Below are 18,973 nucleotides of genomic sequence, written 5' to 3'. Positions count from 1 at the left end.
ATACACTGGATACATAAGATATATGGATGGGTAGGGACTTACGGGCCACCCTGTACATAACCTGTTCTACCTACACAGTGAGGTCAGTATTATGATATAATGATACCACGTTTAAAGGCGTACAAGGAACTTGGCACTTAACGACTTTTGTTGATGTTATTTTATTTAGCTAGTTAAAGTAGTTTACTTTCTCTAACGTAAACAGTTTAATAAATTCTACTTTACTGACTGTATGTTACATAAAAATTTGTGCTGTTTTCAATTCAGCTGTATACAAATAGAAATGGGAGTTTTACACATGTAGGAGATCAGTTGTACACTCTGAATAAACAGAAAGCTGGGATCATTAAAACGATGAATGATTTACGTAATAGAAAATTACGTAAACCCATGCCATAACCCACCTGTAAGGTAAATATTCGGAAACTAAATGTGAAAAGTCATTCCGAACTTTACAGTTATTTCATGGAAAACAAAGATAATTCTTATTAACTCCAACAATTTGCTATTTATCACTTTTGATAGTTAAATACGACAGTCCTAAATTAATAAAGTAACTGCATAACCATAAGCTAGGAATTTTCTTAAAGACAAAAACGTAACTACTTAGCTCTCCTATTTATTTTTGTAAAATTATACAAAACGCATATACATCACTATTTCTCTATGTTAAGCACTGATATAACAGGTTTGTTACTCGTTATTTTTTATTCAAAATAAAGAAAAGTAGTAAACCTTTACTTACAGAAATCTTTTTACAAGTTATTCCCCATTTTTACGGCTCGTTCGACATATGGATAATCTAGAATTTGCCTTAAGCTGTTACAATGTTTGGATAAGATTATTATATTGATTAAAATAATCATCTTCGTCCCGTACATTTGGGAAGGTTGTACAAGAGCATTATTGGATGTATTTGTGAGTTTCTGTTTCTCAGGGATGTATTTAAAAAAATTCTAAAAAATGGTGATGTTTGTTTGTTTTTTGGAATTTCGCGCAAAGCAATACGAAGGCAATCTGCGCTAGCCATCCATAATTTAGCAGTGTAAGAGGGAAGGCAGCTAGTCATCACTACCCACCGCCAACTTTTCGGTTACTCTTTTACCAACGAATAGTGGGATTGACCATCACATTACAACGGTTGAAAGAGCGAGCATGTTTCGTGCGATGGGGATTCGAACCCGCGACCCTCAGATTACGAGTCAAATGCCTTAACCACCCTGGCCATGCCGGGTCTAAATGGTGATGTGATTACAGTCCTACATTTTTTTAATCATTTATTTTGGTTTGTTTGCTTTTGAATTTCGCGTAAAGCTACTCGAGGGCTATCTGCGCTAGCCGTCCCTAATTTTGCAGGGTAAGACTACAGGGAAGGCAGCTAGTCATCACCACCTACCGCTAATTCTTGGGCTACTCTTTTACCAACGAATAGTGGGATTAGCCGTCACATTATAACGCACCTACGGCCGAAAAGGCGAGCATGTTTGGTGCGACAGGGATGCGAATCAGCGACCCTCAGATTACGAGTCGCATGCCATAACCCACCTGGCCATGCCGGGTCCTTTATTTTTGGTATTATATACCTGAAAACCATTTTAACGTGAGAAATGCGCTAAAACGTTGAAAAACCTTTAAGGTCAGACATAGCCGTGTTAAATTTAGATTTGAGGACCTGAAGACGTGTTTCTTCCTTTTTGGATATTCGCGCTAAACTAACTTTCCATAATTTTGAAATGACAGACGTTCAATCATAGCTACAGCCAATTTTCGAGTTACTCTGATATAATCGAATAGTGGTATTTGGCTGTTAACCTCATAACGTATCATTCTATTTTTTTCATTTTTCTTGGCAACGGGACATGAACAACGAACTTGCAGGTTCACAGTCAGCACGGTAATCACTCGGCCCTCAGCCAGAGAGAGGGCTACATGTTAGGAGTTCCAACCAGTATGTGGATATTCTTAAAGAAATGCGTGAGATTGTCAGTAATATAAACCCACACAGCTAAAAATACAGTATGTTCTTCGTTTGTTTTGTGTAGAATTATTAAGCACAAAGCTACACAATGAGCTGTCTGGGCTCTTGCCCATCACGGGTATCGAAACCCGTTTTCTAGCGGTGTGAGTCAGCAGACATACACTGTGCAGGTATGGAGGAAGGGAACTGTTCAGTGGAACATTTAACCTTTCAGCATATTCCAGTATTTTTATATTCGGTTCCAAAATTTTACTTGCTCCGTTTACCATGGTTTTAGCAGCATATTAATTGCGAAATTTAGGATATTGATTCAGATGTAATTTTCAGTAAATTCTATAATCACTGTAACACATAGCGTTAAACAATCGCTATAACGTAAGAGTGTACAAAAAAGAAAAGGTGAATACGCTTCACTAACGTTGTATATATTTTTCATATATTTTTAAGTTCTTTTTTGTTAAAAGTTGATCCAGAAAACTTGAATTAGTTCTATGCAACAAAAAGTAAAATACTTCAAGTAATGAATAAAATACAAAATATACAAAACCTCTGTGACTTAAGTTTAATAAACATGGCGACTTGTAAAAAAAATGTAGAAAAAGATTGATTCTTTGATTTTATTTTGAATTTTGCGCAAAGCGACACGAGGGCTATTTCTACTGGCCATCCCTAATTTAGCAGTGTAAGACTGGAAAGAAGGCAGCTAACCATCATCACCCAACGCTACCTCTTGGTCTACTCTTTTACTAACAAATAGTGGGATTGACTGTCACATTATAAGGGCGAGCATGTTTGGTGTGACGTGGATTCAAACCCGCGAACCTTAGATTACGAATCGCGCGCCCTAACTATGGTGGCCTGCCTGGAAAAAAGAGTGAATACGCCAAAAAGTAGAATATTCAAAGCTAAGCTCTCAGAATTGTTTATTTTTATTTCAGTTTGTTTTGAAGTTAAGCACAAAGCTACACCATGGGCTGTTTGTGCTCTGCCAACCACAGGAATCGAAACCCGGTTTCTAGCATTATAAGTCCGCAGATATGCCACTGTGTCACTGGGCATGTTGACGCATGTTTGTTTTTTAACAGCAAAGCAACATAGTGTTATCTGTTGTGTCCACCGAGAGGAATCCAGCTTAGCGCTGTCCCACCGGGGGTCATTGTTGATGTTACCCTAGTTTTGATATAGTGTCGGTGCAGCAATTGGGAATCTTCATTTCCACTTTTTTCTATTAAATGTGCCTCTTATTTACATTGGGAAATTGATATAAATAAAAGGATAAACAATAGCAACTATAACAGATAATTAAATAAATTAAAAATGAGCACATTAATAAATAACATAAATAGCAAGAGGATGCTACCAGTCGGTTGCCTCTCAGTAGACTGTGATTCGAAATTAGAAACATCAACAAGACTTCTTAAATAAATGAAGGAGAGCTTGTGGTTTAGCCAGTACTGTTTGTTTTTGAATTTCACGCAAAGCTCCTCGAGGGCTATCTGCACTAGCCACCCCTAAGTTAGCAGTGTAAGACTAGAGGGAAGGCAGCTAGTCATCATCACCCACCGCCAACTCTTGGGCTACTCATTTACCAACGCATAGTGGGATTGACAGTAACATTATAACGCCCCCACGGGTGAAAGGGCGAGCATGTTTGGTGCAACGAACGCCTTAAAACACTTGGCCATGCCGGGCCTGTTAGCCAGTATTAAACACTTCTTTAGTACGTATCAAAACCATAAGAAAGATAGACTAAATGATACCCGAATCTACATAATAATTAGCCGGTAAATTTGAATTATTACAAAAAGAACGTGCATGAAAATGGAACTCACAACGGTTACCTTAATTTCAGAAATATTATAACTTTTCAATTTTTATAAAAAAGAATATATCATGAGAATGAAACAAACAGAAATCAAGTACTTAACGAATTTTGAGATGCTTTAAAATGAATATTTTGTACGCATGTTTAAAGGGGATTGTTGATGGTTTTGGTGAGATAAAACAAATAAACTTTGTACAATATTTATGTTTTTTACAATTATCACAATGATCCAGAATTCCTGTTTATTACTACAAAAGTTGGAAACTAGCTAAAACATGTAGTTTATGTATAATTATAAAGATTTATTAAGTGCCACATCACAAAAGCTAAAATATATATATAGACGTTGCTTTTCCAAAACTAATAAATAATATACCTATGTTTCTACACATGTTTTGCATCTCTTGAACTTATGTTCTCAACAAAATAGACGTGAAGATCACATAAACCAGATTTACTCTTTTCGTGTTGGAAATTGTTTAGATACTGCAGTGAGCATTTTCTTTGATTCTCTTTGGAATCGTCGCTTCTCTGATATAAGGGTGATACTCAAACTGGGGAGTCGTACAGCGAATTATACAAATTATTTTGAGATAGGAGTTTACCTTCACTAAATATGTACAATATTCGTTGATGTACGTAACCTCGGATTGTGGAATACCACACCAGGACCTATCAGAGTTTAATCAATGATATTATCAGATAACCTTGTTTACCTAAATGTGAGTAAATGTCTGCAGCAGCCATATTGCTAAAACTACCTAATAATAATAACCTAGTCAGTAACAGCGCGACTCAAACATTTTCTCAGTGTTCATGTATAAAAAATAAAGTACAATACTCATTGTCTATACAAACATACCTGTCGTCATTCCTTTGTTACAAGTATCACTTTAACTCTCTACTTTATTTCTTTTACTTTCATTTTAACCCCGATTATTTATTAATGTCTCTCACCATTAGTATTTTTAATTAACTTTACTGCCATTCACAACAACTCGCGAAACTGCAAACTAGACTCCTAGTTTCTGGAGCCAATCAAGCAATCAGACTGTCAAAGGGAAAATTATGTTACACTACTAAGAACCCAAACTGAAAGCAAAGAAGAGTAGGTCACGATACATCAAACACACTACATTCATTACATACAGTGCTGACAAGGCCTTTCATTTAATACTAGGCTTCATCAGGACTGCTGGGATCCGATGTTTCGTTTGTTTTGAAATTCGGGCAAAGCTACATGAGGGTTCTCTGCGATAGCCGTCCCTAATTTAGCAGTGTAAGACTAGAGGGAAGGTAGCTAGCTAGTTATCCTCATCTACCGCAGACTCTTTGGCAAATATCAGAAATGCCAACTATTTCAAATGACTGAGCGTAATGATGGTAGACAAAACCCTTTATCATTTGCGGCAACTAGGTCTGACCAATATCTCTAAGCTGTTTATTATTATATTATTATTATAACTATTATTATTTATTACTGCTATAGATTGCTCATTTATGACTTTTTTTGTGTATTTAACAAATAAATTTTAAAAAATTATTTTGAAATTATTTTTCATATTCTGAATTCTTACTCATAAATGTCGTTATCTGCATCGTTTTTGTCTTCGCCTTAGCATTTTGTTAGTGAGATGCCGATTTTGTATGTCTGCAACAATCGTTCATCCCGCCATGCGCCACAGAAAAATCGACGAGACAAACTGTACAGAACGCATGACTGTCACTGACTTTTGATGAAATGACCGGATATTTTGCACTATACTCTTTCCTAAATTTTTGATTCACAGTTTTAGTCCTTTTAAGTTTGCCAGAAACAAGACAATCTGGTAAACGAGGCCTCTTTTTTTTCCATCTTGTGAACGATCGCATTGGTGTTTCTATGCCGCTTAGAAAATGAGAAATTCCTATCTACGCAAGCGCTGATTGGCTGACAAGCACTGATGACGTAACTATGGATTCCCCCACGTACCCAGTATGGAGAAGCACCGCACTCAAACTATTGGTAGACGTCGGAGATACAAATATTTTTTATTATTTCAAGCACAAACACGATTATCGCAAGTAGCCATTTGGACTACGTCTTTTATTTATTATCAAAATGTATTTGTATCTCACTAGAAATTTTCTTTTCACCTCTTTCAAGCCCTGGGGAACAATTTATCACTTTATTGTATAGGCCTATATAATATATAATAATTTGGGAGTTGTAACAAGCCGTAATATTTGTCTGTATGAGCGCAGTCGTAATGTAAACACCAAAATCGTAATGACTACGCTCAAATCGTAATGGTTGGCATCTCTGAAATATTCGAGTAAATTATAGTACAGTTTACCTTCATATTATAACCCTCCCACGGCTGAAACTGTGAGCACGTTCAATAACGGGGACTTAAACCACTGACCAGCAGTTTGCGAATCGAGTGCCCCAATAATTGGGCCATGTCAGACTTATATATGCAAAAACGGCTCTTTCTTTGTGAACCTGACGATGACCGAAGAAGGTCGAAACGTTGTTCGCTCTTCTATGTAAAATATTTTCTCAACCCAAACGAGCCGTTTTTACATATATATTTCTCAACAAGTGGGTTTCTCGACATCACTAATTCATGTCAGACCTAGTAGTGATCTTGGCGCAACGTAATGTAAGCTGGCTACGAGTTAAACAGAAAAGTCTGAATGCCTATGAGACAAAACGTAAACATTCTTTGCAGTAATTGCAAAGAATACACAAGTTATTAATAATAAACTCATTCCGCTTTGCATTATTTTCAAAACAACTTAGTAAGTCAAATTATTTTAAAACCTAATTTCTTGGTATCTAAATAATACAACAGAAAAAACGATTTGCTATAAAAATTAGTTTAATTATTAAAGATCAACCACATTTAGTTTCTCGTCAAATGTCCATCTTCACAATTTAACTTTACACGTATTTTGTACTACATTAACACTGAAAAAGTGGTAAATTAACCTACACTAGAATCGAGCAATCGACCAGAGGCTGGTCCTCACTGTAGGTTTTACATTGTTATTATATCTACTTACTACTGTATGTTTAAAACTATTATTATATCTATTGATCACTGGGGGTTTCAAACTATTATTATATCTGCTGATCACTGAAGGTTTTAAACTGTTATTATATCTATTGACCACTTTGGGTTTCAAAGTGTTATATCTACTGACAAGTGTAAGTTTCAAACTGTTATTATACGTACTGATCACTGTAGGTTTCATACTGTTATTATATCTACTGACCACTGTAAGTTTCACACTGTTTTTACACCCACTGAACACTTATCTGGTCATCAAAACTTTTCATATTCAAAGATATTAATAACGGCTTTATCTACTCACGATTTTAAGTTGTTTCGCATATCAAATTTTGGACATTGACAAATTTATCTGTCTCAAACTTAAATATAATAGTTTTGAAAAATATATAGTGACTACAATAAACATAATAGTATATAATCATTACAAAAAATGGCTTCAAGTCAGATATATAACAACAACCGTAAAAGCCTCCAGACAACTTTAGCAAATGACTAAAAACAAACATCATATAATTAAACCAACAGCTCTACATTACTAATCTAAAAGCATGTAAAAACCGTGGAAATAATGAAGAATAAGTACGGCATAAAATACATTAACACCTAGTTATAAATCAGGAGTACGTTTTTGTTAATTTTATTGATAATCAAATCCTCATGCTGAGAACGTATGGCATTAAATAAACATGATAACCAGCCTCAAAATCCTGCCACATAAACTACAACTTACCAGCTTTACCCCTAAACACAGACAAACATTAATATTTGCAGTTCAACTACTTGTTCGGTATAACAGTACAGTGGCTCAACTGACAAATGATCGAAATCCGCCGTTCTAACAAATGACGCAACGTGATCACTTCCAGTGTGTACAAGTACAATAAACACCCTCTACTAGCTTTCGTTAAACACAGTACTACTGATATACAGGCATTTACAACTGTATCCGCTGCAACGTTACAATTAACGTTGACACATGATTCTATATTAGGGAAAAAAAGACCTGATACTAGTAATAAAAATACCTAATAAACACTATAATAAGTCTTTCGAATGACACAAAAAAGTGAGAATCATACTAATCAGTATTTATGTTGCAAGAAGCTGTTATACTGAGACTAACATAAGCTATTAAAATAAATCATGAAACTTTCATAAGCTGAAATATACAAATAATCATTAATAATTCAGCCCGAAAACTACGTAAATACCTTGATTTCATGTTTTCCAAAATAACTAACAAGCAAAAAATTTATAAAATTTTGGTTTGAAAAAATAAGAAGCCATTAATCTAACTTAAGACCTTATCACTACTGGTCTGTTTTGACCTATTTATTGTGAAGTTTAACACCGTGGAGGTGATTAAGAAATGTTGTAGAAAATTAACAAAAAATAATTCTCTATTCAATGTACGTTCGCTGTTAATACATTTACTATTTGCACAACGTCTTCAGCAAGAGCCATACTCTGGATGAAAATAAGTTAGTTTTTTTTATCTAAGAGAAGTAAAATGCAGGTTTTAGAAACATTCAAGCCTGTTTGTTTTTGAATTTCACACAAAGCTACACGAGGGATATCTGCGCTAGCCGTCCTTAATTTAGCAGTGTAAGACCAGAAGAAAGGCAGCTAGTCATCACTACCCATCGCCAATTCTTGGACTACTCTTTTACCAACGAATAGTGGGATTGGCCGTAGCATTATAACGCCCCCACGGCTAAAAGGGCGAGCATGTTTAGTGTGATGGAGATTCGAACCCACGACCCTCAAATTAGGAGTCGAACGCTTTAACCACCTAGTCATGCCGGGCAGACATTCGAAGCCTTAAATGAAAAAAAAAACATTAAATCAGGTTTAGGTTGTCATGGTAAAAACTATTATACCATAATTAAAATATTATCCTTTCGATTTAAGAAAACATACCTGCAGTCACATTTTTATCTTTTTTATGAAAATATTAAATTTTAAAGTTAAAACAATGTATTTATCAATATAAGCTTCTTCGCTAATCAAATATACATTATTTATCCACAAATAAATAATAATGTTTCTGAACTGCAGATTTCGATCAATCAAGTTGCATTTTTATTCAGTTAAATAATGTCAAGTTTCTTCTTCACATGCTTATTAATACTTAGTTTTTATATGCATATTACATTTTTCACATGTTAATCTAATTACTAAACTGTTAATTAGTTAATCAATTTTCAAGAAACTACACCAGTTAAAATACAGATATATGTTATTTTATTCTGAAGCTGGTAAATGGTTTTTAAATTTGTAACTTTTTTGTTTTGTTCTCGAATATTTGCACAAAACAGCACTACTATTATCTACGTTAGCTCTTCCTAATTTTGAACTGACACACTAAAGCCAATGGTAACCAATCGCAACTCTTGTTTGACTGGATACTGGAAGTTGACAGTCACTCTTAGAGCGCAACGACGACCTCAAAATGCGAAATGCGTTTTAACGGCAACGGCCCACGAATCAAGAACTAGCCGTATTTCAGTAAGACTATATACACAAAGCACATACATGAAGTACTTAAATTAAATTCAACAGTTTGTGGGTTAACACAAAACTGCACCTACTGCAGTATCGAAACCCATTTTTTAGAGTTTCAAGTTTACAGAATTACCACTTGATGACGAGAAACCCACTTCAAATAAAAATGTATCTCGGTGTGGCTGATATGGGTATTAACACTTTTACTAATAAGAGTAGTTCTGAGATACTGAATTACCGATGAGCCGCCAGGAAATGGCACAGGGAACATATTCAAAAGTAGCGAGTGTAAGAATCATCCCAGTCAAAATTACCATTCTCATTAAATTCAAAATAATTTTATTTAAAATTAATGGTGATAAAGCAATTCGTGTACAACAAAATACAATATTGTATAACAACACTTATCGTTAAAATTTATTTGTCCATACCATAAAATAAGACTGACTGTGGCTGCTTTCACCAGCTGACATTCCCCCGACAGACCAACGTGCTGCAACCTTGCTGTCATCTTCTTTCGGTCTGAAAAATCCAACATACACTGACTGAAACAATTTTAATCAGTGAAACACAACGTTTATATGTTTAACAAGAACACATAAAAAATTTGTACTAAAGCCGCACAAACTTACGTAAAGGTGAAGGAACGAAGCCTGTCATAATTACATAATATTGAGGATAGTAATGGGGTGGGGGGTACACCGATAAAAAGAACATTTTGTGTGCTTTATTTCTAAACATGATCGCCTCTGACAGCATACATTCAGCCTACATTACTTAGGATTGTATTGCACAAGATGCAATCGTAGCAAAACAACCAATTCTTATAAATATTAAACAAGTATTGCAATAGCTATTTGTATCTTAAACATACCAATACTCTTTAATTTAATAAACCCTGAGATATTTGAACAATTTTAGTCTGAAAAAACCTGTCAGACGTTTTATTTGTATTTCATGATTTACTTACAAAGTTAAGAGGTTGATATTTAAATTTTTCAGATATGCAGTGAAACCAGTTCTGAGTTGGTTTGGATCTTTGAAGAATCCATCTTCATGTAGTTTAACTTGATAAGTAATTTATAATTAAGTAATTAAATATACCTTAAGACACGGTAGAATAATGTGTGTGTGTGTGTGTGTGTGAGTGCGTACAGGTTGATACAAAAGAAAGCCACTACCGTGATATTTGGAGTCCCGCCTTTATCGCCAGTTACAAAGTCCTGGTTTTCACTAAATGTCATTAAGTTGGTATGTTATTAATTTTTCAATAACATATAGAAGTGATTCTTTGTGTCTGATGTCAAGAAGGGTAAGACAGAGAAATTACGGTGATGTGTAACTTTTGCCTCACGTTGTACTTTAATGTGACAACGGTTGTTCGTGTACTATAACTGTTCATAGAACTTGTTTATAACTTAGCATGTATTCCAAATACATATAACTAAAAACAAAACAAAAAGCAATGAAATCCTTAAATTTCCCCCAGCTGAAAATTTCAATTCATAGTGAAGGACTACTGCAGGTTAAAATATAGTTACTGTGTTTCGAATAGCCTACCGATATACATAGAGGTCTGTTTGAAAACATATATATCAACGTGCACATATATGTTGATGTTAAAAGGATTTCGCTTTGTTGTCAACATATCATCAAGTGTTTTAGTATTACAAGTCCCTTTAAATTTGTATTCAAATGGTAATTATTAGTGTTTTTGGATGTATTACATGCCAGATTTAATGGCAAAATTTTGTCACAGTTTATGTACAATAAGAAACAATTTCTCTAAAAGAAAATTATCAAAATCTGCAATGTTTCTAGGATAGTTCTACTGCAATGGACTTGATTTTGTTTCGGAAGCTAATGGTAATTTGCCTTAATCATCCCTAATTGTGAACTGATATACTAAAGGAAAGGCGGCCAGTCAATAGCACCCACCACCAACTCTTGGGCTAGTCTAGTATAATAGACGCAATTGACTGTCACTCGTTATAAAGCAATCAATCCCCAAAATGCGAATCGAACTATGGGACCACGGATTCACGGTCTGCCAAGCTAACAACCAGGTTATGCTGAGTCTTCTGCTGAAATGGAAATATTAAGTTTAGATGTTATCAAACTATTCTTTCGATATACAGGGTGGTAAAAAAATGTACACATCCCTTTAAGTTATGCAACTTCTGTATATCAATTCTAAAAAGTTTGACTTTTTAGTCTCAGAATATATTGGACGATGTTTAAAAATAAACCCAACACCGTTGACCCACTGAAACAAACAGATCACAAATGCTTTCCATCGAATCATAGTGAAAAATTGTGTAGAAACATGTCAGGCACTATGTCGTAGAGATCGTGATTGTTTGAATGATGGTGAAGCAAAGTTTGAGCATCTAAAGTGATGCAGCAGTGTATGTACAGTTAATCTGTTGGATGATATATTAATAAAGATATTTTTTTCTGGCTTGTATAGCCATATGAGAATTTCAAACGTGAGTACAATTATTGGTCAACCATGTATAACAAAAAATAACTCTGACAGTTACGTCACCGGTACAATTTTCTATTGAGGTTAATTGTACTTATAAAGAATGATGCTCTAGGCTCCAAGCCAAACTTGCAGTTACTTCCTATATCATTGCCAATGCTCCAAGTGATGTTAATAAGCTAACACTATTGTTTGACACTACAAATTTCAATGTATCAATATTTTGCAAAAGGCAACGAAGTCTATCTCAGACGCATCTTCACACGCCCTCCTCTGTACATGGAGTATTGACTTCCAAAATCCCTTTTAAGCTGACTAAAGACACAAAATTCTCTTAGGGCAGCAACGGAAGACATTTCCGTTATCGGGTATGACATGTTGATATCGAGAGGAATTTTTGTTATGATTCCAGTTTCTTCGGCAATCTTTTTCATAAAGAACTGTTTATTTCGAGGTGTAGATGAAAGCTTGTAAACATTAGGCTTGTGGGACATATATTCAACTTCATCAGAATTTATTTATGAGCAGGAAAGATTCTAATTTGCAAATGGGTGTGTTTTTAGAGACACTCGCACTACAGATCTCCCCTCTTTCGTGTAAAACATTTTTGGTTTTGCATCGTTTAACAAGCTCGCTTTACGAATACCCTTACTCTGCAAGTACCGTCACACAATGTTTTAAACTACTCTGTTGGTACTGCACAGCCAAATAGTCAGGAAATCACCGTGAACCAAACACATAGGTGCTAAACTTGTCGCCTATAACACAACCGTTCGTATATGCGACGGAAACGGTAAAGCATCGTCAAAAAATATATTTCATCTTTGAATACTGCAGAATTTACGTATTCCATAATAACTGATTTTCAAAAAATATATACAGAAAATGCATGATATATTATACATAAAAGGAAGGAAGGAATGAAAAGGCAATAAATTAAGTAAAGAAAACGGAAACTGTGATAAATCTATTTAATAAATAAAATCTACTTTACAAAATTAGAAAAATCTTAATATCTTCACGTGTAAATTACAGTAATTCAAAACCACATGAAATATATGGAAACTAAACATAGATTATGCTATTAAATATTTTTTCTATTTACGCGACTATTTAACTAAGTCTTAATATTTTAAAGGAAATGTGCCAATATAATACTTTCAAGAAACAGCTCTAACACCTGAATATATAATGCACCATTCATAAATATTACCACACAAATTTTCTTTTCAACTTTCTGTTATTGCTGTTATAGTTACTGTGACTTTAAGGTCTTTTTTTTTATGTTGGAAACTTATTGCATCTGAGCTCGTCTTTGAAAAGTTTGTTTCCTGCAACAATTATTAATACAGGTGATAAAGCAACTTGATTTTAGTATTCACTATTATAATCTTCCGTTTTTATATACATAAACGATATGCATAACTGGTTAACTTAATGGTTGATTTGATACATTATATTAACGAGGATGATTTGACGGCTGAAAAGAACTATCTTGTGTTTATATTATTGCCAAATAAGCCCATAGTGTAATTTATTGATAGCACAGACAGTCTAAGAACTGGGATTAAGAAAATTAAGAATTAAATTAATAATATATGATTTAAACACTGCATCCATTCCAAGACCGTTATTTTTATTCCTGGACAAATATTTGTATATTATTTTAACTAATAATAGTTTTAATTATTATAGCACTTCAGTGTCTAAGAGACAGAATATTAACATTTCAGAAATAATAAATTAACTTAGACGGTCTTTCCAAAATCGGTCAGGGCATATACATGTAAATAATCGTTTCATCCTATTGAAACAAGTTCCTTAAGGGTGGCTCGGCATGGCCAAGTGTGTTAAGGCTCATAATCCGAGGGTCGCGGGTTCGAATCCCGGTCACACCGAACATGCTCGCCCTTTCACCCATGGGGGCGTTATAATGTTTCGATCAATCCCACTATTCGTTGGTAAAAGAGTAGCCCAAGAGTTGGCGGTGGGTGGTGATGACTAGCTGCCTTCCCTCTAGTCTTACACTACTAAACTCGGGACGGCTAGCGCATATAGCCCTCGAGTAGCTTCGCGCGAACTTAAAAAACAAACAAAACAATCCTTAAGAGTTGTTATAAAAAAAAACTGTTGGTGTACATCTTATCTTAGCTTTGTTAATGTTTGTAACTAAACATCTACTTTCTTTGAAAGTTAAGATCACTAAACGAAACACATAGTGAATTCTTAAGTTTTGAAATTCACTTTGAATAAATTCATAAATTAATGTTTTGTAACAATTGTGATTTCATACTATAATTAAATATTTTCACTTTAACCTTAAACTCGAGAACTAGACGCCTTCCCGCTAAATCGCTTTTTTTAACTATGATTTCTTTTATGTTTGCTGTTTAGCGCAAAGCTACACTATGGTCTACTTGTTTTCTAACCATCGCTGATACTGAAACCCTGTTTTTAGCACTAATAGCCTCCACACTCATCGCTGTGCCACTAGGGGCGTTATCTAGTGTATTATTTTATGACAATTATTTATCAGCATATCACCGTCTCTTAAATGTTAAGCATAAGAATTTAAAATTATCGCCCATTTTAACAATGAAGAAAAGTAGTTTTGAATATAAAAAATGTCAAATTTAAATCTTAACATTTTATAAATTGATTTTTCCAAGTTTTTACCAATAATTTACATATAACAAATATTATTGTTATTAAAGCTAATTATTACCTCAAAAAGTACAGTAACTTACAAATTATATTTTATATAAAACTGAAATTCAAGAAAAAGCTAATAAAAACAACACATCTCTTGTTTGGGACTCTCCCTTTGTCGACACCATACTACTCTCTCTTGTTACCATTCAAATTAATTTAGTGTTTGTCACAAGTAGAAATCTCGAGTTCAAATCCCAGTCAAGTGAGAATTTTTATAATTATTAAATTAGTAATTAATATTTAATTACTTATTAATTCACCATGTCTAGAGAAAGGTATAAGAATATTAAGAAAAACATGATACCGCTATTACCAGTACCAGGCTACAAGGTGGAAATCCCGACTTCAAAATTTTAGATTGAGTTGGGATTTCATGTTATATTTTACATATTTATTATAATATTTATAACACACCTTCCGAGTATTCCATAACATATGAAAACAATTACCGAATAAGTCAGGGGTAAAATAATAATGTAGAACAAACACGAATAACTTTATATATCAAAGACAACTTAAATATCTTTTCATCGACGCCACAATACAGTATTATTGATGTTTTTCACCTTCGTTAAATTATTTTTAAAAATTAAATCTAAAACTTTATAAGCACTTTTAATGAAAAGTTATACTGTTACGAATTTTCCTTCATCAAAAATGTATCGTCCTTTTCATCACGATTAATAAAGCGAAGGGTCATACAGCTGATGATGTACGAATATTTCTTCAAGAACCAACGTTTCTTATGGTCCAATCTCTTTAGGCTTTATCAAGAACGTTTGAACATAACATATAATTAACATTGAAAACAAAACATTTATTTAGAGTTAATTTTCAAAAGAAAAAATAATCTGTATTTACCGCCATACAACAGTCATTCATCAAACATATAAACAAAACACACTACGACAGTCGAACACGGTACACAGGTAAAAATTGAACTCATATGATAAACATTACTCAAAGCGTTTTTCAGAACACTTGTTAATCATTTAACATTGTTTTATTTTAATAATTATGGTTATTCAGTGTATCGAAACGAATTTACTCATTAAAATAATATAATTACTAAAAGGTCTCTCACCTCTTTTGCAGTCAAGACGTGTTTAAAACCTTTACAGAACAATGGATGCTTTAAAGTCATTTAACCACGTGTGCAAAAAAGAATAAATAAAAAAATATGTTTTTTTACGAGCTACGCCTAGTAGTTTTCAACCCAGGTTTTACCAGTTCTTGATTGTGTGTTAATACCTTTGACTGCACCTAGCTTCATACATACTTGTATTCCTTATGCTGTTACTCCCACGGTTCTATTTTCAAAACAAATACGTTTAAACTCTGGTACTATGACTATTATGCTTTCTTACCACTATTTTTCAACAAGAGCTTCTCTCCAACAATAGATTCCTGTGCCCCATAAGCGTACATATCGCTATAACCATGGTATGACGTTCATATCTTCTTATTAACTCAAGCGAGTTGATATGTGTTTTGAATGTCATCTATTTTTCTAATATTACAAATTTACTCTTTCGTAATATTATCTTTTTATCTTTAAAAAAATTCAAAAATTAAAGATATATTATCTGTTTCAAACATACTTTATTTAATATTTCCGTTATTTTCTAGTTCCATTGCATTTCGCTTTTAAATTACCTCATCTATTTCACCAGACGGATAATTCGTTTCTGTTCATGTTCGTTGAATCTCTCTCTACTACCTTTAATCTATTCATACCATGAAGAAACTACAATACCTAATTTATCTATATAGATTTTTTGTATTTGTGAAAATATCTAATAGCTTTCCTAACTCTTAATTTTTACTTCTTCTTTACTGCTCATTTCTATATTTGTCTGTTTCACTATTTGTTTTAACGTACGATCCTACTGTAACTAATTCTGTCTTCTTCGTATTCCTGTAAAATAGTTTCCCTGTAGCTCCGTTTCACTGTCATATTTAACTTTTAACCTTTATCTTATCAACATTTTATTAATTTCATTTCCTAGTGTCATGCTAGTTTGTTTGCTTGTTTAAAATTTCGCGCAAAGTTACACGAAGGCTATCTGCGCTAGCTATCCCTAATTTAGAAGTGTAAAACTAGAGGGAAAGCAACTATCCAGCACCACGCACCGCCAACTCTTAATCTACTCTTTTATCAACAAATAGTGGGACTGACCGTATCAATATAATATCCCCAAGGCTGAAAAGGTTAAAGAGTATTCGAATCTGCGACCTTCAGATACGAGTCAAGCGCCCAAACCACATGGCCATGCCAGGCCCACATCCATAAAATGAAGCCCAAGGAGACAACGGCATACAAACCATCCTCCTCAAAAAAGGGAACTCGGAAGTTATTTAACCACTCAAACAGCAGTGTTTAATTTATCCCGCAAATCAGGTTACATCCAAGCTTCTTGGAAACATACAAACGTTTTTACATTTCTAAAGAACGTATACCAGCGAATAAACCAGAAAGCTATCGTCTTACAATCAGCCTGTCTGGATGCATATCAAAACTGTAGAAATAAAAATAAACATCACTATTTCTACATTTCTAGAAGTAACGCAAAACTACCTGAAGTACCAAAAAGTTTCATATTTATTTGGATTAAATGAAACCATTGTAGATAGTTTTAATTAAAAAAAAAATCTTGCACTGTCACCAGCTTTCCAGATATAGAGAAAACTTTCGACACTGAGGCATAATAGTCTACGAATCCTCACGAAATAAATGGAATTATCGACAGGAGCTACTCACTGTTTATCCAACTTTTTGCAAGGCAAATGTGGAGGGCACCTACTCAGAGCACTTTGCCCCCGAGGAAGGTGTTGATAGTCCCACTCTCTTCACTATGTACGTAAGCGACATACTCTTAACATATCCAAACTTTAGTCTTACTTCTCAATTCGCAGACGATATCGAAATATGGAAAAGCTTCACAACCTCCTCAGTTGACGCCACAAACTCACAACCAGTATTAAACTAAATAGATGAATACTATCAAAAACATAACATTAAATTACGTTCCAAAAACAAACTTCGTTTATTGTCGATATCGATCAAACATATAGACATCCTTTCGAATCATACTTACATACAAGTCGTCTACATAATTTCCACATCAGAAAAATATTTAGCATTAACATACAACTCTATGGGTAAATCATATCACCCAAATTAGAAATACAGTATAGCAAAAAACACACTATTGTAGGAGACTGTCGGGTAAAAACGCAGGAGCATTACAAAACATATCATTAAAATATATAAACTGTACATAACGTTCAGTAACTGAATATATCGCTCCAGCATGAACCAACATGGTACGATAAACAACACAAAATACAGTAATCACTATAGTATTTGGAGTAACCGGATCAACAAGGTTTGTTTTTTGTACAAGTATCCAAATATACAGCCAATCCACGACAGACTCCTAGATTGCTCGTTCAGATATTTAAAAAAAACTCAACAAAAATGACTTACTACTCTCTATAGATTGCTATATCATGCATAATGATAGTCCTAAATATCTCTGCACTCAGTACGTAGAATAAAAATTCCACCTATACTATACCATGAAATAAACCCTAGATTATAATATGAAAAGTGTATTAAGAAGGTATTTGTGTGAAATAAGCGTCTAATAACTTAATCTAGTGAAAGTGACGATTTGTCAACGTAACTGTTTGTAAAGAGCTGGACTGTCACATAACCTAATAACGAGAATTGACAAAAAGCACTAAAATTTATATTTAAAAAACAAAACAATTAAGAACAGTTTATGCGCCGCTAGAACAGTGCTAAAAATGAGGAATTTAAAAACTTGGAAATACCTGCTATGTCTATCATGGACATTGTTGGTGTATGATGCTCTGATTGGATTGAATGGTTGGCTTGGCATTTTATGGCACAAAGCAACTAGGCTATCTGCGCCAAAACATCTGATAAGAAGTTAAAAATAAAGAAAAATTATTAAAATTCGTGAAAAGAAAGCAAGGTAAAACAAAACAAAGTTTAATATTTGAATTAAAATCATAAATAGCGTTAAATGCAATTTTTATATCTTGTTTATAGCAGTAAGAGAGAAACTACAGTCAAAGAAGTTGCAAAGGAATTTCTAAATGAATTTGAACAGGTACGTTCAAACATCGGCGTTAGACATCTGAAGTTGGCCTTTCCAGTCCTGGTTTCGAGTTACTTGACGTTACGACCATTTTTTATTTCAAATCGAACTAGTTGTGCTTTAATTCTTAAAAAAAGGAATCACATTAAAAAAGGTCTAATTTATAAATTAAAAACTTGAATAGTGTTAAAAAGATCAATGGCCTTTAAAAAACGTAAAACATTTGTCATTGGCGATGGTGACACTGTTCACCGTTATGAATAAGTTTTGGGACAAAAT

At 33.8% G+C, this 18,973-nt stretch overlaps 1 protein-coding gene across 1 annotated transcript in view; it reads right to left on the bottom strand.

Moving 5' to 3' along the window:
- The window catches only part of LOC143255339 (uncharacterized), a 174,802-nt gene that overhangs the window by 109,486 nt on the left and 46,343 nt on the right, over window positions 1-18,973 (bottom strand). Inside the window, 2 exon segments of the mRNA XM_076510828.1 lie at window positions 9,799-9,889; window positions 18,405-18,512. Of these exon segments, the coding sequence (XP_076366943.1) occupies window positions 9,799-9,889; window positions 18,405-18,512 (199 nt within the window).

This window comes from Tachypleus tridentatus, chromosome 7, assembly GCF_004210375.1.
Source record: "Tachypleus tridentatus isolate NWPU-2018 chromosome 7, ASM421037v1, whole genome shotgun sequence".
NCBI lineage: Eukaryota > Metazoa > Arthropoda > Merostomata > Xiphosura > Limulidae > Tachypleus > Tachypleus tridentatus.
This window is presented reverse-complemented; position numbering and strand designations above follow the sequence as displayed.